The sequence below is a fragment of the Anomaloglossus baeobatrachus genome, chromosome 3, assembly GCF_048569485.1.
Source record: "Anomaloglossus baeobatrachus isolate aAnoBae1 chromosome 3, aAnoBae1.hap1, whole genome shotgun sequence".
In the NCBI taxonomy this organism is placed as follows: Eukaryota; Metazoa; Chordata; class Amphibia; order Anura; family Aromobatidae; genus Anomaloglossus; species Anomaloglossus baeobatrachus.
In genome coordinates, this window is record NC_134355.1 from 39,508,834 (window position 1) to 39,534,676 (window position 25,843).

At 48.2% G+C, this 25,843-nt stretch overlaps 1 protein-coding gene across 1 annotated transcript in view; it reads left to right on the forward strand.

Moving 5' to 3' along the window:
- The first annotated feature begins 7,615 nt into the window (after window positions 1–7,615).
- Window positions 7,616–25,843, forward strand: part of LOC142295983 (spermatogenesis-associated protein 7 homolog) — a 246,500-nt gene continuing 228,272 nt past the window's right edge. The window contains exon 1 of the mRNA XM_075339138.1: window positions 7,616–7,645. Within this exon, the coding sequence (XP_075195253.1) occupies window positions 7,627–7,645 (19 nt within the window). The 5' untranslated portion in view covers window positions 7,616–7,626. The remainder of the gene's footprint in view (window positions 7,646–25,843) is intronic.

Consider the following 25,843-nt stretch of genomic DNA (forward strand, 5'->3'; position numbering starts at 1 on the left):
CTCCTCCACTTTACTACTCCACTTCACTACTCTTCACTCCTCACCTCCCCTTCCTGACCCCTAGGTGGGTGACCCTATTCCGCTCAAGCCGCCCACTGGTGTGCCTGGTGGGTGTGGTGCAGAGTGTATATAGGATTTGATTTGCTGTTGGAGGCAGCACTGTAAGATGGGGACCCAGAACCATGAGGGATTTGAATACTGCACTAAAGAGAAAGAGCGTGCAGTACCCTGTGATGACCTGATAGTCCAGGGGCGTCACAGTTCTAGACAGCATCTACTTCGCGGATGCAACCTAAAAGTGTGTATGGTCAGCTTCACTGGCGGCTCCCATTCTGGTGAGCTTGAGAGATCCTTTAATTACATGGCTATTCAATTATCATAGTGTTTGCACATGTCACATTTAAAGAAGTTAATTGCAACCTGTGAGCTGTGAGCTAGCAAATGGCTTAAGCACATATGGCTTGTGCAGTATTACTTTTAGGGTTTATGTCAGCTGTGAATTGACAGCTGTCATCAAGCCCAGAAGTTAGTAATAGAGAGGCGTCTATCAGCCACCCCCATTACTAACCCAGTAAGTGTACAGTTAAAAAAACACACACACTACAAAAATAGTTTATATGAATAAAGACTCCACCACACTCCGTTGTTCACCAATTTATTAATTTTAAAAAATCCTTGAAGTTTCAACATAATCCAGTGGTAAATAAAGACTCTCCCACATTCCCCCGTTCACTAATTGAGTAATTAAAAGGAAATCTTTGACATTTTGAAGTAATCCAATGGTGTAATGTCGCATGACACCCATTGACTCCTGTGGAGCCTCATTCTCACGCCTGGTCAGTGAATCAGAATGAGGCTCCATAGGATTCGATAGATGTCATGGAACATTACACCATTGGTTATGTCAGAACTTCAAGGATTGGTGATGAAGGGAGTGTGGAGTAGTCGTCATTCAAATAAACTATTTTTTCCAGTGTTTGTATTTTTTAGCGGCACACTTACCATGTTTGTTTTGGGGTTGACTGATAGTCGCCTCTCTAGTACTAACCCATGAGCTCGATGCCAGCTGTCAATTCACAGCTGTCATCAACCCTAAAAGTATTCCCGCACCAGGAGAATCTTGGCAAAGCACCAGAATTGGAGCTTCTAATTGATACGCCTCTTTTGGGGTAGCTATGGGCTGCTATTTTTAGGCTGGGAAGGGCCAAATAATCATAGGCTTATCCAACCACCTGATAATACCAGCCCCCAACCGTCTGCTTAGTTTGGCTGGATATCAAAAATATGGTGGACCCCACGCCATTTTTTTAATTATTTAAATAAAGTATTTTTAAAAACAGCATGCGATCCCCTCTATTTTTGATAGCCAGCCAAGTTAAAGCTGACAGCTGAGGGTTACAGCCCACAACTGTCTGCTTTATCTGTGCTGGGGAGACACCCACATCATTTTTTTCAATAAACTTTATTAGCATCCAAACTTTGACACAGACATCCGCGAAAAGTCGAGTTCAAGCCCTGGATACCAGGTGACCAGTGCGAACCCCAAACTTAACTATTCGGGTTCACTCATCCCTAATTGTGATCCATTCATGGCACTAAAAATACAGCTTCCACATGAAGCCCTAAAGTCGGCCAAACCAACCATGCTAACCATAATCGGAACAGGATTCTACTATGTTAAAATTCTGATTATCTGCAATGGAAGTGATGGTAGCGATGATATCCCAACGTTCTACGATGTCACCAGGCATATAGATAATATTTTCATATTATGTCCCTATAGAGCCAGTCTCTACGACTTTTTGTATAGGAACAGCAGAGTTGTTTTGCACTAGTATGCACTGCATAAATGGATGTCTTATTTGCAGATGTCATTGGAATAGTCTTTTTTTCTTCGTAGAGGTCAATATGTAAATAATGCAAAACGAACGGAATAAAATGTGAGGGATAGGGCACTTATGGTAAATAATGACTGCATGCCTAAAATCACGTCAATAAGATGAAACTAAATGCTCTCTGGGGAACTGACCCCAATATTTTGGATTATTCAGCTTTTTGCATCTTCTTTTCTTTTTAGCAGTGGTGATGTCCTTCACTCCCTAAATTAATTGTATGACTACAAACAAGCTGTCAGCAGCGAGTATTCAGTGCTTTCTCCATGCATTATAAATAAGCCTCCGCTCCGTGGCCACTGCTTGTTAGGCTACCGTCAGGGGACGATGCTGAGGAGACATACACCTAGTGAGCCTGTGCTGACCTACTTCAGTTTAGTTGCTAACACATCATGCCACCACGTCGAATACTGGAAAGAAGTGTATTCTCTAGGTTGGAGAAATTCCCAGATCACACATTTTGACCCTGTTAGTGACTTTAAGGAGTCATTCCAGCCAACATAATTGTAATGATATATTATAGATGGTTAAGAATTTAATATACACTTAATAGGCTAGGTGCCGCCAAAATTTTCATCCATGAAAATGTGCCGCCCCCGTGCCAGCAGCCGCCGCTGCTCGGATCTGGACCTTCAGGGGTGGTGGCTCGAGGGTCTCCGGACTCGGAGGACGTAGATGTACGGGCTGGGCCGTAATAGGTTCGTGACGCCACCCATGGTGTGTGGTGAGGTGGGACACCACCGCTGCTGTTAAGGGGCACCCTCGGAAGATGTTGTGCAGCAAGATGTTAACCCCTCCGTGGGCAGGGATGGTGGCCCCGGGACCCGATGGCTCTGGTGCAGGGGGAATGACGACCGCAGGGGGTGTCGGTGAACTCACTTTCAGTAAAACACACGAGTCTCTGGTAAACCAAGGTGGTGGTGGCCGGTGCCGCGGCCGGCTGCGTTCAGGATACCCCACCCGGCTGGTGGTCTTAATCCTTTTTCTGCACCGTTTAAGTAGAAAAGACTTCCTTGTATGAAACGTAGGAGTCTGCTCCCAGCTGGATGTAGCCAAAGGAGCCCTGCCCGCAGACGCTGGCCTGTGGGATCTATGGGCCTTGGCTGTGACCTCTTATCCCTAATCCGTGGGCTGTTGTCTTCTATGAGGGACTTTGGGTGGGACAGGACCTCTAGTCCTGGCCTCAATCGGTTAATTAACCAGTTCCAGTAGGTTCTGGTTCCTGGCTTCAGGGTCCGAGTACCCCCTTTGTGCTACGGTTTCCGTGTCGGTTCCCCGTGTCGGTACCGGCGGGCTCCAACCCTGGCCCGGTCCACCTCGGTTCCACCGAGCCATCTTCCCGTCTCCTGTTGACTGAGACCACCATCTGCCTCCTAGCCAGTGGCACCAGGGCTCCTACCTGTCAGTCTGCTTCAGGCCTGACACACAGGCCTGACCTCCACTCTTCACTGAACTCTCAACAGAACTACTGCTTTTTCCGCCCCGTGCAATCTAAACCCCTGGGTGGGCGTGCACCAACTGCATGGCCACACCCACTGGTGTGTCTAACTGTCCCTAAGGAGGGTGACTAGGGTTTAATGGTTGGCTGTGTGTTTCCTAATGAGGGAAGGTGTTATGCGGGGGCCTAACTGTGACTACCTGGTTTTGCCAGGGCGTCACAAAAATCAGATCAATTATGCTGTTTGCACTTTGATCAGATTCTGATTAGAGTTTGATCCAATTTTCTTAGATGGGGAGTAGGAAAAAAAATTGTCTATCTTCTCCATTCATGTCATCCGAGTACAGTCCGATTTTTTCCACAGATCCATTGAATTGCACAGCCAAGTGCAATCCAATACAGAGTCAACTTGGGCATGCAGCGATATTTTAATCGGTCTGACTTGGTCCAAGGAGAAGATTGGACATGTACATGGCCAATGGAATAACATTGGGGTCCGAGTGTGTTCCGATGTTTTGTTAGATCGCACTTGGACCACAAATACAGTCGTCTGCACCAAGCCGTAAGGTCGTATTCATATATTTGAACATCAGGAATATCTGAGAAGCTTTGGGAAAAAAGGAAAAGTATTCCTGGAAGAGGTGGTAAATAAATCTCTCAGTGCAAGCTAAAGCCTCACAAAGTCTGTGCTTGATGTAGGAAAGCCTCTGTGTCCTTTTAGGCTTTCAAATTTATGTCTCTCCAAGACAGCCAACTCAAAAAGTTGGTATCGCGGTATTAACAGAGTGACTGGAAATCAGGACTCCTAAGCTGACCCTCAGGCTATAGGAGCCCCTAATTGTCCCTCATCCCAGAGATACACCTGATGGTGGCGAGGTCTGGACCCCCCAGCATAGCCCTAACTCCTAAGAAGTCAGGATCTTATACCCCTTCACCTCCACCCAGTGAAACCCCAGCTAAAGCCATGTAAAGTCTCTGCTTGATGTAGGAAAGCATCTGTGTCCTTTTAGGCTTTTAAGGAAGTATGGAACAATGGATGACCTCAAAAATTGTGTACTGTATGAACATGTCAAGTGGCACAATTTATGCACCAAATTTATATCTCTCCAAGACAGCTCGAAAAGTTGTGCCACGGTGGTAACAGAGTAACTGGGAATCAGGACTCCTAAGCTGACCCTCAGGCTAAGGGAGCCCCAACTGTCCCTCATCCCAGAGGTATGTCTGATGGTAGAGAGGACTGGACCCCCAGCGTAGCCCTAACTCCTGAGAAGCCCTGATCTTATACCCCCTCACCTCCATCCTGGAAGGGGGCCGAGACTGGAGTGATAAATCCCCACACAAATAGACAGATAGGCAGGAACTAAAACTCTTACTCACAGCTATCAATCACAGAGGTAAAGACAATATGTGCACAGGGGGAAATACACAATGGCAAGGGTATCCCCACTACACACCACAATAGTGTTGCGGGCGGGGGACAGACCACAACAGGGGGCCGCTCGCCCACGAGTGAAAAGGGGTTATTTACAGGGGATAGAGACTTTGTCAGTGACGCCACCCGTGGGTTGCGGTGATAGATGATGACACTGCCGCTGCCTAGATATGGGGGTGCCCGGGGCCGATGGAGCAGGGCAGCAAGGTGGGATCCCCTCCACGGGTAGGGGAGGTGTAGTCCCGGGGCCCAGGGTATTGTGAGGAGTTGCAGGGAGCAGTCTTTAGGAGGCAGGAAACAGGGAACTCAGTTTGTTGTCGTGGTGCTGGATGAGCTGGAGCTGATTTGGAGGATCAGTAAACACACACAGTCTGTATTGTAAACCGTATTGCCAGTGACCTGTTGCCTCCAGCGGTTGCATTCGGGTCCCACACACAGATATACAGCCAGGGGCCCTTTCTTCTGCACTCTCTGTCTGTCTCTCTTGTCTAGACTAGTCCGCTTGAAACAGCCTCCGGACCGGATCCTCTATCTCAGCACCGATGGGCTACAACCCTGCCCCGGTCGACCTCAGGTTCCCCGCGACCGGATCTCCATCGCCTGTGGCCCTCACTGCCACCCAGTCAGTGTAGCTAGACCAGTCGTCCGGTGGTCCGGGGCCCCAACCCCGACTACCACCCTCTCCAGAGAGCTCCAACTCCTCCTGTCAGCTCTCCACTGACTACAGCTCAAACTGAAACTAAACTCTGCTCTGTCACTTCCTAAGCTCTTCTCGATCCCTCCCATTGTCCTGAGGGGGTGACTAGGCCTGATTGGCTGGTGTATACCTGTGTGGGGACTATGTTGGTGCCAAAGAGGAGAATGGCCTGTCCTTTGGTGGATTTGTGCAGGCTCTGTGACAACCTGGTTTTGCCAGGGCATCACAATAGCATACATCAGTGCTCCAGAAACTGAATCACCATGCACCAAGACCGGTATCGCTTTCGCTATATTTGGCATAGAGGATTAGGATCTAGCATCTTTTAGAGGGCGGAGGCGGCTATGATATGTCTTCAATAACCTGTGACCCCAGAAGCAACTTACAGGCTAGCAGGAATTGATTCCTGCCAGACCGATCATCAGCGAGCACAAAACTGGTTGACGCCCGGCTCTGACTAAGCAACCCAGAAGCACAAGGTGGCATGTCAGACCCTGCAGTGTGGACAGAGTCTGAAGTCACCATGACACCTGGTGCGTACAGAGCAGCGCACCGCATGACAGTTGGCAAGAATGCTTATAATAATGCATGTAAGCACCGACTGGATAATTTATAGGAAAAAATGATTGTTTCATAGTTAAGTACAAACCATATTGATAATATAGTTAAAATGTTTTCCCACAAAGTATATTTTAATCAATAGATCGTGGAATAATAATAATTTCCCCAATTGGATGTTTTAAAAAAAAAAAATGTTCCTGTGCTGAGATAATCTCATACTCGTATATATGTCCCTGCTATGTACTGTGTTATTTCATGTGTCTGACCGTATAGAGCTGCAGCAGCTCATGGTCATAAATACACAGATCTTGGCCATGGGAGAAAGCACAGGTAAATACTGGTGACACTGCACAAGCTGTCAGCTGTTTATTTGTCTGAGGGAACATATCTCATTGCCTGTTTGTTTTATTATAGGAGCGAGTGTTTCTACCATATCACCATTCCTGTGAACTCATTATAAATCAGTGAGGTACACAAGAACTTAGCAGCGTCTGGAACTTGTACGCCATTGATCTGTTTTATGATGAACTCACAAGGCTAGTGACACTTCAGAAATACTCCCTCCTGTGATAAAACAAACAGGCACAGAAAAATTACGAGCAGCTGAGAGTCCTGGCAGAGTCACAAGAATATTCACTCAAGCTTTCTCTCAAGACCAGGAGCTGTGTATGCATGGCTGTTAGACTCATCAGCTCTACACAGTCAGACACAGCCATTACACAGTACACAGCAGGGACACATATATAACAGTATCTAAGCGCAGGACCATTTTTTTTAAAACAATCCAATTGTGCAGGACTGTTGTGAAGCACTGGCCATTCCCTGCAATTTTCTTTTGTTAGGAGCCTACGGAGGACTCCCATTCAGCAGGCCTGTCCATCAGCCTCTGGTTGGTTTGGGTTTTGTGACAATTACATGCCTGTTACTATTTCCGCATGGTAAGTGCAAGTATAACATCAGTCGTAGACTCGGCGGCGATCGCAGGGGTACAACGCAGGAACCCACATGATCGCCATGACTAGAAAAACAAATGGAAAGACACCAGAAAAAAACACATGAAAAAACACGAAAACACGATAGCAAATGTGTGTTTTTTTCTGCTGCGCTTTTCCTGCCAAAACATGCAGTTTTGCGTGCAGAAGACCTGTGTAGAAGTTGCAACAAAACACTAGTTGGGAGCCGGGCAATTACCAAAAAACATATTTGCGCCTATACAAAAGTGATTAGAATCGTTAGGGACTCTAGATTGTGAGCCCCAATGGGAACAGTGTTGCCAATGTATGTAAAGCGCTGTGGAATTAATAGCGCTATATAAATGAATAAATATTATTATTATTATTATTATTAATAAATATAATTATTATTATTATTAATAATAATAATAATAATAAATATTATTATTATTATTATTATTATTAGGCAGTCTGGTCTCTGACATTAGCACCTTCTGTTATCCCCTTCTGGCAAACTCATTAATGACTTTGTATTAGAGATAATACAAATGTTTGCACTTGTCTGTTAATATATGTGTTGGGTTGTTTCATTGTCAGAGACCTCATCTGTAATGATTCCGAAGTATTCAATGATGGGACCATTCAAAGGACACATGAGCACAAAAAGCAGTCGTAAGTATTTCTGATCAAAAAGTCAATGTTAATATTTAGAATAATATATAAAATGTATAGCATATAAGAAATGTGCACAATGGGGTTGTCTACCTTTTTTCATATTTAAATGTATGTATTTTTGGACAAAAATAATTTTTAGACCTCTGCGTTGCAGTCTATTGCTGATTGCAGAATAGCTTAGCTTAGAGTGGAGAGTTTTTCATTTTTATGCACCTTTCTGAGCTCCTCTCAGCTGATTTTTGATCACAGACCACATGAAAATTGAATGTGAAGGGAAACAAAGAGTTTGTGAAAGCCAAACGATGTAACATTGTTAATGAACGCCAATTGCAAAAATGATAAGTAGCCCTAAATATAGTAAACAAAATGTCACCAGAGGTAGACAACCCATACACATTAGTGTAACGAGGGTACCATGTCAGAGAGTGGTCCTTCCTATTTCAGGTGTCAGGAGATCACAGTGAAGGGCTTTATACACACTTGCTCAGGTTAATACCGATGGCTGTGCAGATTCTCCTTTTTCCAGCACAACTAGGGTTAAGTAGGTCCATTGGTCTCCTGAACTCTGAATGAAAGCAATAACCAGCTGTTATCTATTGCTAATTAGCTTTCCTATGAAATCTTCCCTCCTAGCTCAGGTAATTGCTGGTGATAGTTTCTGCTTAGGCTTGTTTCGCACATCTGGCATTTCGCTGGATGCCAGATCCTGCATGCATGCAGTACAGTACATTAATTTACAGTGGAAGCGCGACACCATGCGGACAAATGTGGTTGTGCATGAAGCACACAACCACATGGTGTCATGCTTCCACTGTAAATTAATGTACTGTACTGCATGCGTGCCGGATCTGGCATCCGGCGAAATGCCTTAGCTTGCCTCTAGAGGGAACCTGTGAGCTGTGGACCAGGAAGCCATAGAGAGATCATTTGCTGTGTGAAATCTGTTAAGTTTTTCCCTTCCTTAGTCCTTTTTGATTTATCCCTTCTGGTCCGTTCATCATTATTACCTTTTGTTGTTTTGAGTGCTTTGCATGTTTTCTGTTTATTTTACCGTTGTCTATCTAATTTGTGTCTTTAACCTAGAGCAGGACTAGCGTTCTCGCTGCCCTGCGCATTATACAGGGCTGAGTCCAGGGAAAGACAGGGATAGGCACGTGATCGGAGATGGGGTAAAAGAAGGGACGTTAGGGAGTGCAGGGATCAGTCTCAGGTAAGTTTAGGAGGTGACCCTGCTCCCCTTCACCTAGCGCCAGGGACCACCGTTGTAACGTGTACCCTGTGTGATGCACTTGCCGGGGGTTCCCGTGTACCTGACAGGAACTCTGGTAGTCACTGCAAATGGTCCAAATAACGAGCGATCATAGCATGATAACCCAAGATACATTACTGACTTCAACAAATATTGAAACTTTTTGGCCAATGATAAAGCCAGTGCTTGATGCTGGGGAAAAAAAATCCAACATCCCGACCGGTATTTTAAATTCTAACTAACATTCAATGGTTGATTGTTGGCCAAAACGAACCATGGTTTTTTTCATCGAACCACCCGACAACTCTTCCTTATGGTTGAAATTGGGCATTTTGCTCCAAATTAATCTAAAAATAAGGAAAGGTGTATGATATTGCAGCATCATCCCATTCTCTTAAAAAGATCGCCCCGGCACAAGTGATGCAAAAAGGCCCACTTCAAACAGCCGATTGATGGGTTATTGTAAGGATAGAGGAAAGGGAGGAAAAGTAATCCGCACAATAACGGAGGGTTTTTTGGTTGTTTTTTTTATTTACTTTTATAAACCAAGAGGTCAGTGTGGTCAAAAAAAGAGTTAACGTCCCCTTTAATTAAACTTCCCTTTAACTCACCATGAGTTCTGCGCTCCTCGTAGTGGAAGTATGGGTCCCTTGATGATAGGACACTATAATTAAGAGCTTTATTTGTGGAACCGCTTGTCTGCAATCTTATATATCACTGCAAAATTATTCCTGACAGGTTACATGTACAACCCAGATCTGTCATAATGAAATAACGAAAGTGAAGCTCAGCAGAAATCACCTGGAAAAAAAATCTCTACCAAGATAAAATCTGGAAGAAATAGAAATAGATAATTGCAGTCATTTATAGGAATTAGAAAAACAATTCTTTAAAAACACAATTTTTATTACTTGAAGAAAAAACCTCTAAAAAGTTGGTCTTTTAGTTTTTCACTTTTTTCTTTTTCTAAATACAATATTATAACATTATAAATCTTCCATTACATTGGGCAGGTAGTATATAAATTCAAAATAAATATGAGTCCAAAATAAAATGCTTTCAAGTAATAGAACCACGTAGACAATAAAAAAAATATCAATACTTCTCAGGTGTGAAAGTCGAAAGTATAAGACTTTAGCAGTTGTCCTAGTTTAGGACCTTACATTGCATGTTGGCTAGCTTGTAAGAGGGTCAACTTTGGGTGTGTGGCCTTTGACTTCTGCATGCTAACCCACTTAACCCATTGTTACCAGTGATGAGCGGGCACTACCTTGCTTAGGTGCGCAGTACTTGTAACTAGTGATGAGCGGGCACTACCATGCTCGGGTGCTCGGTACTCGTAACTAGTGATGAGCGGGCACTACCATGCTCGGGTGCTCGGTACTCGTAACTAGTGATGAGCGGGCACTACCATGCTCGGGTGCTCGGTACTCGTAACTAGTGATGAGCGGGCACTACCATGCTCGGGTGCTCGGTACTCGTAACTAGTGATGAGCGGACACTACCATGCTCGAGTGCTCGGTACTCGTAACTAGTAATGAGCGGGCACTACCATGCTCGGGTGATCTGTACTTGTAACTAGTGATGAGCGGGCACTACCATGCTCGGGGGTTCGGTACTTGTAACTAGTGATGAGCGGGCACTACCATGCTCGGGTGCTCGGTACTCGTAACTAGTGATGAGCGGGCACTACCATGCTCGGGTGCTCGGTACTCGTAACTAGTGATGAGCGGGCACTACCATGCTCGGGTGCTCGGTACTCGTAACTAGTGATGAGCGGGCACTACCATGCTCGGGTGCTCGGTACTCGTAACTAGTGATGAGCGGACACTACCATGCTCGGGTGCTCGGTACTCGTAACTAGTAATGAGCGGGCACTACCATGCTCGGGTGCTCTGTACTGGTAACTAGTGATGAGTGAGCACTACCATGCTCGGGTGCTCGGTACTCGTAACTAGTGATGAGCGGGCACTATCATGATCAGGTGCTCTGTACTCGTAACTAGTGATGAGTGAGCACTACCATGCTCGGGGGCTCGGTACTCGTAACTAGTGATGAGCGGGCACTACCATGCTCAGGTGATCAGTACTCGTAACTAGTGATGAGCGGGCACTACCATGCTTGGGTGATCAGTACTTGTAACTAGTGATGAGTGAGCACTACCATGCTCGGGTGCTCAGTACTGGTAACTAGTGATGAGCGGGCACTACCATGCTCGGGTGATCAGTACTCGTAACTAGTGATGAGCGGGCACTACCATGCTCGGGTGGTCAGTACTGGTAACTAGTGATGAGCGGGCACTACCATGCTTGGGTGATCAGTACTCGTAACTCGTGATGAGCGGGCACTACCATGCTCGGGTGCTCGCTACTTGTAACTAGTGATGAGCGAGCACTACCATGCTATAGTGCTAAGTACTCGTAACTAGTGATGAGCGGGCACTACCATGCTCTGGTGCTCAGTACTCGTCACTAGTGATGAGTGAGCACTACCATGCTCGGGTGCTCAGTACTTGTAACTAACGATGAGCGGGCACTACCATGCTCGGGTGCTCAATACTCGCAACTAGTGATGAGTGTGCACTGTCATGCTCGGGTGCTTGGTACTCGTAACTAGTGATGAATGAGCACTACCATGCTCGGGTGCTCGCTACTTGTAACTAGTGATGAGTGAGCACTACCGTGCTCGGGTTCTTAGTACTCGTAACTTGTGATGAGCAACCACTGCTATGCCTGGGTGCTTGGTATTCATAACTAGTAATCAGCAAGCACTATCAAGCTCGGGTGCTCAGTACTCGTAACTAGTGATGAGCGGGCACTACCATGCTCAGGTGCTCTGTACCCGTAACTTGTGATGAGTCAGCACTACCATGCTCGGATGCTCGGTAGACGTAACTTGTGATGAGTGAGCACTACCATGCTCGGGTGCTCAGTACTCGTAACTAGTGATGAGCGGGCACTACCATGCACGGGTGCTCTGTACTCGTAACTAGTGATGAGCGGGCACTACCATGCTCGGGTGCTCAGTACTCGTAACTAGTGATGAGCGGGCACTACCATGCACGGGTGCTCTGTACTCGTAACTAGTGATGAGCGGGCACTACCATGCTCGGGTGCTCGGTACTCGTAACTAGTGATGAGCGGGCACTACCATGCTCGGGTGCTCAGTACTCGTAACTAGTGATGAGCGGGCACTACCATGCTCAGGTGCTCTGTACCCGTAACTTGTGATGAGTCAGCACTACCATGCTCGGATGCTCGGTAGACGTAACTTGTGATGAGTGAGCACTACCATGCTCGGATGCTCGGTAGACGTAACTTGTGATGAGTGAGCACTACCATGCTCGGGTGCTCAGTACTCGTAACTAGTGATGAGCGGACACTACCATGCTCGGGTGCTCGGTACTCGTAACTAGTAATGAGCGGGCACTACCATGCTCGGGTGCTCTGTACTCGTAACTAGTGATGAGCGGGCACTATCATGATCGGGTGCTCAGTACTCGTAACTAGTGATGAGTGAGCACTACCATGCTCGGGTGCTCGGTACTCGTAACTAGTGATGAGCGGGCACTATCATGATCGGGTGCTCTGTACTCGTAACTAGTGATGAGTGAGCACTACCATGCTCGGGTGCTCGGTACTCGTAACTAGTGATGAGCGGGCACTATCATGATCAGGTGCTCTGTACTCGTAACTAGTGATGAGTGAGCACTACCATGCTCGGGTGCTCTGTACTCGTAACTAGTGATGAGCGGGCACTACCATGCACGGGTGCTCTGTACTCGTAACTAGTGATGAGCGGGCACTACCATGCTCGGGTGCTCAGTACTCGTAACTAGTGATGAGCGGGCACTATCATGATCGGGTGCTCTGTACTCGTAACTAGTGATGAGTGAGCACTACCATGCTCGGGGGCTCGGTACTCGTAACTAGTGATGAGCGGGCACTACCATGCTTGGGTGATCAGTACTTGTAACTAGTGATGAGCGGGCACTACCATGCTCGGGTGATCAGTACTTGTAACTAGTGATGAGTGAGCACTACCATGCTCGGGTGATCAGTACTGGTAACTAGTGATGAGCGGGCACTATCATGCTCGGGTGCTCAGTACTGGTAACTAGTGATGAGCGGGTACTACCATGCTCGGGTGATCAGTACTCGTAACTAGTGATGAGCGGGCACTACCATGCTCGGGTGATCAGTACTCGTAACTAGTGATGAGCGGGCACTACCATGCTCGGGTGATCAGTACTCGTAACTAGTGATGAGCGGGCACTACCATGCTTGGGTGATCAGTACTTGTAACTAGTGATGAGTGAGCACTACCATGCTCGGGTGATCAGTACTCGTAACTAGTGATGAGCGGGCACTATCATGCTCGGGTGCTCAGTACTGGTAACTAGTGATGAGCGGGCACTACCATGCTCGAGTGATCAGTACTCGTAACTAGTGATGAGCGGGCACTACCATGCTCGGGTGATCAGTACTCGTAACTAGTGATGAGCGGGCACTACCATGCTCGGGTGGTCAGTACTGGTAACTAGTGATGAGCGGGCACTACCATGCTTGGGTGATCAGTACTCGTAACTCGTGATGAGCGGGCACTACCATGCTCGGGTGCTCGCTACTTGTAACTAGTGATGAGCGAGCACTACCATGCTATAGTGCTAAGTACTCGTAACTAGTGATGAGCGGGCACTACCATGCTCTGGTGCTCAGTACTCGTCACTAGTGATGAGTGAGCACTACCATGCTCGGGTGCTCAGTACTTGTAACTAACGATGAGCGGGCACTACCATGCTTGGGGGCTCAATACTCGCAACTAGTGATGAGTGTGCACTGTCATGCTCGGGTGCTTGGTACTCGTAACTAGTGATGAGTGAGCACTACCATGCTCGGGTGCTCGCTACTTGTAACTAGTGATGAGTGAGCACTACCATGCTCGGGTTCTTAGTACTCGTAACTTGTGATGAGCAACCACTGCTATGCCTGGGTGCTTGGTATTCATAACTAGTAATCAGCAAGCACTATCAAGCTCGGGTGCTCAGTACTCGTAACTAGTGATGAGCGGTCACTACCATGCTCAGTACTGGTAACTAGTGATGAGCGGGCACTACCATGCTCGGGTGCTCAGTACTCGTAACTAGTGATGAGCGGGCACTACCATGCTCGGATGCTCGGTAGACGTAACTTGTGATGAGTGAGCACTACCATGCTCGGATGCTCGGTAGACGTAACTTGTGAGGAGTCAGCACTACCATGCTCGGATGCTCGGTAGACGAAACTAGTGATGAGCGGGCACTACCATGCTCGGATGCTCGGTAGACGTAACTTGTGATGAGTGAGCACTACCATGCTCGGGTGCTCAGTACTCGTAACTAGTGATGAGCGGGAACTACCATGCACGGGGGCTCTGTACTCGTAACTAGTGATGAGCGGGCACTACCATGCTCGGGTGCTCAGTACTCGTAACTAGTGATGAGCGGGCACTACCATGCACGGGTGCTCTGTACTCGTAACTAGTGATGAGCGGGCACTACCATGCTCGGGTGCTCAGTACTCGTAACTAGTGATGAGCGGGCACTACCATGCTCGGGTGCTCTGTACTCGTAACTAGTGATGAGCGGGCACTACCATGCTCGGGTGCTCAGTACTCGTAACTAGTGATGAGCGGGCACTACCATGCTCAGGTGCTCTGTACCCGTAACTTGTGATGAGTCAGCACTACCATGCTCGGATGCTCGGTAGACGTAACTTGTGATGAGTGAGCACTACCATGCTCGGGTGCTCAGTACTCGTAACTAGTGATGAGCGGGCACTACCATGCTCGGGTGTTCTGTACTAGTAACTAGTGATGAGTGGGCACTACCATGCTCGGGTGCTCAGTACTTGTAACTAGTGATGAGCGGGCACTACCATGCTCGGGTGCTCAGTACTCGTAACTAGTGATGAGCGGGCACTACCATGCTCGGGTGCTCAGTACTCGTAACTAGTGATGAGCGGGCACTACCATGCTCGGGTGCTCAGTACTCGTAACTAGTGATGAGTGGGCACTACCATGCTCGGGTGCTCAGTACTGGTAACTAGTGATGAGTGGGCACTACCATGCTCGGGTGCTCTGTACTCGTAACTAGTGATGAGCGGGCACTACCATGCTCGGGTGCTCAGTACTTGTAACTAGTGATGAGCGGGCATTACCATGCTCGGGTGCTCAGTACTTGTAACTAGTGATGAGCGGGCACTACCATGCTCGGGTGCTCAGTACTCGTAACTAGTGATGAGCGGGCACTACCATGCTCGGGTGCTCAGTACTCGTAACTAGTGATGAGTGGGCACTACCATGCTCGGGTGCTCAGTACTGGTAACTAGTGATGAGTGGGCACTACCATGCTCGGGTGCTCTGTACTCGTAACTAGTGATGAGCGGGCACTACCATGCTCGGGTGCTCAGTACTGGTAACTAGTGATGAGTGGGCACTACCATGCTCGGGTGCTCAGTACTGGTAACTAGTGATGAGCAGGCACTACCATGCTCGGGTGCTCAGTACTCGTAACTAGTGATGAGCGGGCACTACCATGCTTGGGTGTTCTGTACTAGTAACTAGTGATGAGTGGGCACTACCATGCTCGGGTGCTCAGTACTCGTAACTAGTGATGAGCGGGCACTACCATGCTCGGGTGCTCAGTACTCGTAACTAGTGATGAGCGAGCACTACCATGCTCGGGTGCTCAGTACTTGTAACTAGTGATGAGCGGGCACTACCATGCTCGGGTGCTCAGTACTGGTAACTAGTGATGAGCAGGCACTACCATGCTCGGGTGCTCAGTACTTGTAACTAGTGATGAGCGGGCACTACCATGCTCGGGTGCTCAGTACTTGTAACTAGTGATGAGCGGGCACTACCATGCTCGGGTGCTCAGTACTCGTAACTAGTGATGAGCAGGCACTACCATGCTCGGGTGCTCAGTACTTGTAACTAGTGATGAGCGGGCACTACCATGCTCGGGTGCTCAGTACTTGTAACTAGTGATGAGCGGGCACTACCATGCTCGGGTGCTCAGTACTGGTAACTAGTGATGAGCAGGCACTACCATGCTCGGGTGCTCAGTACTCGTAACTAGTGATGAGCGAGCACTACCATGCTCGGGTGCTCAGTACTCGTAACTAGTGATGAGCAGGCACTACCATGCTCGGGTGCTCAGTACTTGTAACTAGTGATGAGCGGGCACTACCATGCTCGGGTGCTCAGTACTGGTAACTAGTGATGAGTGGGCACTACCATGCTCGGGTGCTCTGTACTCGTAACTAGTGATGAGCGGGCACTACCATGCTCGGGTGCTCAGTACTTGTAACTAGTGATGAGCGGGCATTACCATGCTCGGGTGCTCAGTACTTGTAACTAGTGATGAGCGGGCACTACCATGCTCGGGTGCTCAGTACTCGTAACTAGTGATGAGCGGGCACTACCATGCTCGGGTGCTCAGTACTCGTAACTAGTGATGAGTGGGCACTACCATGCTCGGGTGCTCAGTACTGGTAACTAGTGATGAGTGGGCACTACCATGCTCGGGTGCTCTGTACTCGTAACTAGTGATGAGCGGGCACTACCATGCTCGGGTGCTCAGTACTGGTAACTAGTGATGAGTGGGCACTACCATGCTCGGGTGCTCAGTACTGGTAACTAGTGATGAGCAGGCACTACCATGCTCGGGTGCTCAGTACTCGTAACTAGTGATGAGCGGGCACTACCATGCTTGGGTGTTCTGTACTAGTAACTAGTGATGAGTGGGCACTACCATGCTCGGGTGCTCAGTACTCGTAACTAGTGATGAGCGGGCACTACCATGCTCGGGTGCTCAGTACTCGTAACTAGTGATGAGCGAGCACTACCATGCTCGGGTGCTCAGTACTTGTAACTAGTGATGAGCGGGCACTACCATGCTCGGGTGCTCAGTACTGGTAACTAGTGATGAGCAGGCACTACCATGCTCGGGTGCTCAGTACTTGTAACTAGTGATGAGCGGGCACTACCATGCTCGGGTGCTCAGTACTTGTAACTAGTGATGAGCGGGCACTACCATGCTCGGGTGCTCAGTACTCGTAACTAGTGATGAGCAGGCACTACCATGCTCGGGTGCTCAGTACTTGTAACTAGTGATGAGCGGGCACTACCATGCTCGGGTGCTCAGTACTTGTAACTAGTGATGAGCGGGCACTACCATGCTCGGGTGCTCAGTACTGGTAACTAGTGATGAGCAGGCACTACCATGCTCGGGTGCTCAGTACTCGTAACTAGTGATGAGCGAGCACTACCATGCTCGGGTGCTCAGTACTCGTAACTAGTGATGAGCAGGCACTACCATGCTCGGGTGCTCAGTACTTGTAACTAGTGATGAGCGGGCACTACCATGCTCGGGTGCTCAGTACTTGTAACTAGTGATGAGCGGGCACTACCATGCTCGGGTGCTCAGTACTGGTAACTAGTGATGAGTGGGCACTACCATGCTCGGGTGCTCTGTACTCGTAACTAGTGATGAGCGGGCACTACCATGCTCGGGTGCTCAGTACTTGTAACTAGTGATGAGCGGGCACTACCATGCTCGGGTGCTCAGTACTGGTAACTAGTGATGAGTGGGCACTACCATGCTCGGGTGCTCTGTACTCGTAACTAGTGATGAGCGGGCACTACCATGCTCGGGTGCTCAGTACTTGTAACTAGTGATGAGCGGGCATTACCATGCTCGGGTGCTCAGTACTTGTAACTAGTGATGAGCGGGCACTACCATGCTCGGGTGCTCAGTACTCGTAACTAGTGATGAGCGGGCACTACCATGCTCGGGTGCTCAGTACTCGTAACTAGTGATGAGTGGGCACTACCATGCTCGGGTGCTCAGTACTGGTAACTAGTGATGAGTGGGCACTACCATGCTCGGGTGCTCTGTACTCGTAACTAGTGATGAGCGGGCACTACCATGCTCGGGTGCTCAGTACTGGTAACTAGTGATGAGTGGGCACTACCATGCTCGGGTGCTCAGTACTGGTAACTAGTGATGAGCAGGCACTACCATGCTCGGGTGCTCAGTACTCGTAACTAGTGATGAGCGGGCACTACCATGCTTGGGTGTTCTGTACTAGTAACTAGTGATGAGTGGGCACTACCATGCTCGGGTGCTCAGTACTCGTAACTAGTGATGAGCGGGCACTACCATGCTCGGGTGCTCAGTACTCGTAACTAGTGATGAGCGAGCACTACCATGCTCGGGTGCTCAGTACTTGTAACTAGTGATGAGCGGGCACTACCATGCTCGGGTGCTCAGTACTGGTAACTAGTGATGAGCAGGCACTACCATGCTCGGGTGCTCAGTACTTGTAACTAGTGATGAGCGGGCACTACCATGCTCGGGTGCTCAGTACTTGTAACTAGTGATGAGCGGGCACTACCATGCTCGGGTGCTCAGTACTCGTAACTAGTGATGAGCAGGCACTACCATGCTCGGGTGCTCAGTACTTGTAACTAGTGATGAGCGGGCACTACCATGCTCGGGTGCTCAGTACTTGTAACTAGTGATGAGCGGGCACTACCATGCTCGGGTGCTCAGTACTGGTAACTAGTGATGAGCGGGCACTACCATGCTCGGGTGCTCAGTACTCGTAACTAGTGATGAGCGAGCACTACCATGCTCGGGTGCTCAGTACTCGTAACTAGTGATGAGCAGGCACTACCATGCTCGGGTGCTCAGTACTTGTAACTAGTGATGAGCGGGCACTACCATGCTCGGGTGCTCAGTACTTGTAACTAGTGATGAGCGGGCACTACCATGCTCGGGTGCTCAGTACTCGTAACTAGTGATGAGCGGGCACTACCATGCTCGGGTGCTCAGTACTCGTAACTAGTGATGAGTGGGCACTACCATGCTCGGGTGCTCAGTACTGGTAACTAGTGATGAGTGGGCACTACCATGCTCGGGTGCTCAGTACTCGTAACTAGTGATGAGCGGGCACTACCATGCTCGGGTGCTCAGTACTCGTAACTAGTGATGAGCGGGCACTACCATGCTCGGGTGCTCAGTACTCGTAACTAGTGATGAGCGAGCACTACCATGCTCGGGTGCTCAGTACTTGTAACTAGTGATGAGCGGGCACTACCATGCTCGGGTGCTCAGTACTGGTAACTAGTGATGAGCAGGCACTACCATGCTCGGGTGCTCAGTACTTGTAACTAGTGATGAGCGGGCACTACCATGCTCGGGTGCTCAGTACTCGTAACTAGTGATGAGCAGGCACTACCATGCTCGGGTGCTCAGTACTTGTAACTAGTGATGAGCGGGCACTACCATGCTCGGGTGCTCAGTACTTGTAACTAGTGATGAGCGGGCACTACCATGCTCGGGTGCTCAGTACTGGTAACTAGTGATGAGCAGGCACTACCATGCTCGGGTGCTCAGTACTTGTAACTAGTGATGAGCGGGCACTACCATGCTCGGGTGCTCAGTACTTGTAACTAGTGATGAGCGGGCACTACCATGCTCGGGTGCTCAGTACTCGTAACTAGTGATGAGCGAGCACTACCATGCTCGGGTGCTCAGTACTCGTAACTAGTGATGAGCAGGCACTACCATGCTCGGGTGCTCAGTACTTGTAACTAGTGATGAGCGGGCACTACCATGCTCGGGTGCTCAGTACTTGTAACTAGTGATGAGCGGGCACTACCATGCTCGGGTGCTCAGTACTCGTAACTAGTGATGAGCGAGCACTACCATGCTCGGGTGCTCAGTACTCGTAACTAGTGATGAGCAGGCACTACCATGCTCGGGTGCTCAGTACTTGTAACTAGTGATGAGCGGGCACTACCATGCTCGGGTGCTCAGTACTTGTAACTAGTGATGAGCGGGCACTACCATGCTCGGGTGCTCAGTACTCGTAACTAGTGATGAGCAGACACTACCATGCTCGGGTGCTCAGTACTTGTAACTAGTGATGAGCGGGCACTACCATGCTCGGGTGCTCAGTACTTGTAACTAGTGATGAGCGGGCACTACCATGCTCGGGTGCTCAGTACTCGTAACTAGTGATGAGCAGGCACTACCATGCTCGGGTGCTCAGTACTTGTAACTAGTGATGAGCGGGCACTACCATGCTCGGGTGCTCAGTACTTGTAACTAGTGATGAGCGGGCACTACCATGCTCGGGTGCTCAGTACTGGTAACTAGTGATGAGCAGGCACTACCATGCTCGGGTGCTCAGTACTTGTAACTAGTGATGAGCGGGCACTACCATGCTCGGGTGCTCAGTACTTGTAACTAGTGATGAGCGGGCACTACCATGCTCGGGTGCTCAGTACTCGTAACTAGTGATGAGCGAGCACTACCATGCTCGGGTGCTCAGTACTTGTAACTAGTGATGAGCGGGCACTACCATGCTCGGGTGCTCAGTACTTGTAACTAGTGATGAGCGGGCACTACCATGCTCGGGTGCTCAGTACTTGTAACTAGTGATGAGCGGGCACTACCATGCTCGGGTGCTCAGTACTCGTAACTAGTGATGAGTGCGCACTACCATGCTCGGGTGCTCAGTACTTGTAACTAGTGATGAGTGCGCACTACCATGCTCGGGTGCTCAGTACTTGTAACTAGTGATGAGCGGGCACTACCATGCTCGGGTGCTCAGTACTTGTAACTAGTGATGAGCGGGCACTACCATGCTCGGGTGCTCAGTACTTGTAACTAGTGATGAACGGGCACTACCATGCTCGGGTGCTCAGTACTCGTAACTAGTGATGAGCGGGCACTACCATGCTCGGGTGCTCTGTACTCGTAACTAGTGATGAGCGGGCACTACCATACTCGGGTGCTCTGTACTCGTAACTAGTGATGAGCGGGCACTACCATGCTCGGGTGCTCTGTACTCGTAACTAGTGATGAGCGGGCACTACCATGCTCGGGTGCTCAGTACTGGTAACTAGTGATGAGTGGGCACTACCATGCTCGGGTGCTCAGTACTGGTAACTAGTGATGAGCAGGCACTACCATGCTCGGGTGCTCAGTACTGGTAACTAGTGATGAGCAGGCACTACCATGCTCGGGTGCTCTGTACTCGTAACTAGTGATGAGCGGGCACTACCATGCTCGGGTGCTCTGTACTCGTAACTAGTGATGAGCGGGCACTACCATACTCGGGTGCTCTGTACTCGTAACTAGTGATGAGCGGGCACTACCATGCTCGGATGCTCGGTAGACGTAACTTGTGATGAGTGGGCACTACCATGCTCGGGTGCTCTGTACTCGTAACTAGTGATGAGCGGGCACTACCATACTCGGGTGCTCTGTACTCGTAACTAGTGATGAGTGGGCACTACCATGCTCGGATGCTCGGTAGACGTAACTTGTGATGAGTGGGCACTACCATGCTTAGGTGCTCGGGGCTCGAAACAAGCAGTCGGAAGCTCGGACAGGCTATATTCGTGTACTGAGTGTATTGGAAGTCTACGGGGAACTCAAGCATTTTTGCTGAAGGTCTTCAGAACATGACTTCCATTATAGTGGGTACACGAGTCGAGCCCGCTACGCCGGTCAAGACCCCCAAGACTCCCGCTACGCCGGTCACGACCCCCAGTCCAGACTACGTGGTCAAGCTTCAGACGTCAAAAGGCAAGCCAGCCAGCCTTGGGTGACCCAAATCCGTCGTGCTGTTGCCTTCTGCCCGGCCGTGCGGTACTTGATGTGGGGGACTGTGTTGATAGTGGTTTAAGCTTAACGTATGGTGCAATTCATTGACTGTAGCCTATAGAGACGTAGATTAGTAGCTTAGGGCTACGGACGTAGGCCCTGACTGGTCCATATTATTTAACGTGGGCCACAAGTTAGTAGAAGGAGCGTTCCTTACCCTGAAGTTTGGTGGACTGAACCTTTATTGATTGCTGTTTTGTTGGGAACTAAAACGTGTCTGTATTAATTAATTTTGCTGTGTCACCACCGTGTCTTCCTCCTCTGTGCGCTGCATCTTGACCTTGCTCTTACACCACCATTACCAGTTCCTGATGGTTTCCATTTACTTTTAGCAATTGATCATAAGCCATCATACAATGTCAATCACTGGTCTCTGCTGAAGCCATTGTTTGGCTATATTATTTTTAGTCGGCCCGTGTTCATTGCTGATCACTGGCGGCAGCAATTTCATGCATAGATGGCACATGCACAGCTATACCTGGAAGTAAAAATATAGGGGAAGCCATAAAAAATGGCAATGGTGCACTGGATATTAGACAATCCCTCTAAGAAAATAACTGTCATGCTAGGTACGCGGACGTACCAAGCGCATGGCGAAAGGGAAGGGAAACACTGTGTCTAGGGAGAGGGAAGATGGTGATCCCTGACCAAACTTACTGCTGGTCCCTGGGGTTCCTCACCACCCTAGATAGGTTCTGCACCTATGCGCCGAGCCGGATACCTGACCATAGGTATCACTATTGCTGGACCCTAAATAGGGAATGGATGGGATGAGCTCTTCATCAACGCAGGGGGAACAGCATGAACTACCTATCATTAGATGGCTCTAGTAGATGTTCAGCAGAGCTTTCAGAAAAAATACCACAGAGGAGTACAAGCCACCTGCTTGCAACCTCAGCTTGAAGGAACTGAAAATATCACCAGCACAGTCCAAAGGAAATAACGGGTATTTAAACACCAAGGGAATACTGAGAATCAAAAGCTGGGTGTAAAGGGGGTGTTACACGCAGCGATATCGCAAGCGATATCGCTAGCGAGTGTAACCGCCCCCATCGGTTGTGCGTCACGGGCAAATTGTTGCCCGTGGCACACAAGATCGCTAGGCCCCGTCACACGGACTTACCTGGCTAGCGACGTTGCTGTGTCCGGCGAACCGCCTCCTTTCTAAGGGGGCGGTTCGTGCAACGTCACAGCGGCGTCACTAAGCGACCGCCCAATAGAAGCGGAGGGACGGAGATGAGCGGCCATAACATCCTGCTTACCTCCTTCCTTCCTCATTGCCGGCTCACCGATAAGGTGAGAATTTTCCATCGTTAACGGTCGCTCCTTGCTGTCACACACAACGACGTCACTAACGATGCCGGATGTGCGTCACGGAATCCGTGACCCCGGCGATATATTGTTAGATACGACGTTGCGTGTAACGGGGCCTTAAGTCGAGCTTCTGCTGGGTCCAAGAGGGCGAGAGATGAATGCAGCAGGAAAGCTACCTATACCAATGATTACTGACAGCAGGAACAATGGAAAGTCAGGGAGCATTTTGCACAGCCAAACGCTGTGACCCTCTACTGCCAGAAACCACATGACTGTCTGTCATATGTGAAACACCAGAGACAGTAACACAAAATAATGTTTTGGCACCAAAAAAAATTAGGGAAAATTTTACGGTGATGGACTCTTTTTGTCACTGGAGATGTATGATTAACTATATCTAGATACATGTACTTATTAGAAGGGGTGTCCACACCTTTTTAGCCATGTAGAGTATGTAGAGGCAGAACATAGTGACGATGCGTCCTGAACCTGCAGACTCTTCACAGGAAACAAAATACATTTCCTATTAATCCAGTTGGATTGTAAAGCCGGCTGTGTTGTTCCCCATTTACCGGGTCATTTCCTGCCTATTAAGCCATGATAACACAAGAACGGCAAATATTTACTGACAGGCGAATGCTGGTGAATAAGCAGACTTATTAAAACCCGTGGGAAGTTTTTACTCAGAAATGCATTGGTTTATTAGGAGGGCGAGCATGACATGGCATGATGACGCATTGGGCAGCATTGCAGCACAGAGACTTACAGTCATATGAAAAAGTTTGGGCACCCCTATTAATGTTAACCTTTTTTCTTTATAACAATTTGGGTTTTTGCTATTTCAGTTTCATATATCTAATCATTGATGGACTCAGTAATATTTCTGGATTGAAATGAGATTTATTGTACTAACAGAAAATGTGCAATCCGTATTTAAACAAAATTTGACCGGTGCAAAAGTATGGGCATCTCAACATAAAAGTGACATTAATATTTTGTAGATCCTCCTTTTTCAAAAATAACAGCCTCTAGTCGCTTCCTGTAGCTTTTAATGAGTTCCTGGATCCTGGATGAAGGTATATTTGACCATTCCTATTTACAAAACAATTCCAGTTCAGTTAAGTTTGAGGGTCGCCGAGCATGGACAGCCGCTTCAAATCATCCCACAGATGTTCAATGATATTCAGGTCTGGGGACTGGGATGGCCATTCCAGAACATTGTAATTGTTCCTCTGCATGAATGCCTGAGTAGATTTGGAGCGGTGTTTTGGATCATTGTCTTGCTGAAATATCCATCCCCGGCGTAATTTCAACTTCGTCACTGATTCTTGCACATTATTGACAAGAATCTGCTGATACTAAGTTGAATCCATGCGACCCTCAACTTTAACAAGATTCCCGGTGCCGGCATTGGCCACACAGCCCCAAAGCTTGATGGAACCTCCACCAAATTTTACTGTGGGTAGCAAGTGCTTTTCTTGGAATGCCGTGTTTTTTTGCCTCCATGCATAACGCCTTTTTGTATGACCAAACAACTCAATCTTTGTTTCATCAGTCCACAGGACCTTCTTCCAAAATGTAACTGGCTTGTCCAAATGTGCTTTTGCATACCTCAGGCTACTCTGTTTGTGGCATGCTTGCAGAAACGGCTTCTTTCGCAACACTCTCCCATACAGCTTCTCCTTGTGCAACGTGCGCTGTATTGTTGACCGATGCACATTGACACCATCTGCAGCAAGATAATGCTGCAGGTCTTTGGAGGTGGTCTGGGGATTGTCCTTGACTGTTCTCACCATTCTTCTTCTCTGCCTTTCTGATATTTTTCTTGGCCTGCCACTTCTGGGCTTAACAAGAACTGTACCTGTGTTCTTCCATTTCCTTACTATGTTCCTCACAGTGGAAACTGACAGTTTAAATCTCTGAGACAACTTTTTGTACCTTCCCCTGAACAACTATGTTGAATAATCTTTGTTTTCAGATCATTTGAGAGTTGTTTTGAGGAGCCCATGATGCCACTCTTCATAGGAGATTCAAATAGGAGAACAACTTGCAAGTGGCCACCTTAAATACCTTTTCTCATGATTGGATACACCTGCCTATGAAGTTCAAAGCTCAATGAGGTTACAGAACCAATTTAGTGCTTTAGTAAGTCAGTAAAAAGTAGTTAGGAGTGTTCAAATCAAGAAATTGATAAGGGTGCCCATACTTTTGCACCGGTCAAATTTTGTTTAAATGCGGATTGCACATTTTCTGTTAGTACAATAAACCTCATTTCAATCCAGAAATATTACTCAGTCCATCAGTTATTAGATATATGAAACTGAAATAGCTGCTGCAAAAACCCAAATTGTTATTGTTTGTTATAAAGAAAAAAGGTTAACATTATTAGCGGTGCCCAAACTTTTTCATATGACTGTATGTAGAATTTGGTGTTAGCACAATTATTATGCAGATTAATTGCTCTTATTTCTTTACATTTATTCCACTGGTTACTTGTTCCTTAACTTTAGTGAAAATTTGACTTAAAGAACCTTGTCACTTGAATAAATATATGAAATGCTGCTGTTTTCCTGAATCCGGTGCGGTTTTTCTTTTATTTCTGCGTCTCTGCGTTCCTGAGATATGTCCCTTTCTAATGTGTTTATAAATATAGTCCTGTTTTGCATGCGGGTGTGGACTCCATGAACCGGGCTCACCCTGGAAGAGCGTAAGTAAGTTCCAGACGGGTTTTCACTAAAACCTCTGATGGTAAGGAAGGACTGGGCTCCCGGTAGACACCAGGTACTACTCCAGAGCAGTCCTTGATTTTGCAGCAGCTGACCCAAAGGTCAAGGATGCAGGTATGCAGGTGTCATGCAGTACACAGGGAACATGATACAATGGTGAGCCCTTGTGCTAGGGACAGAGG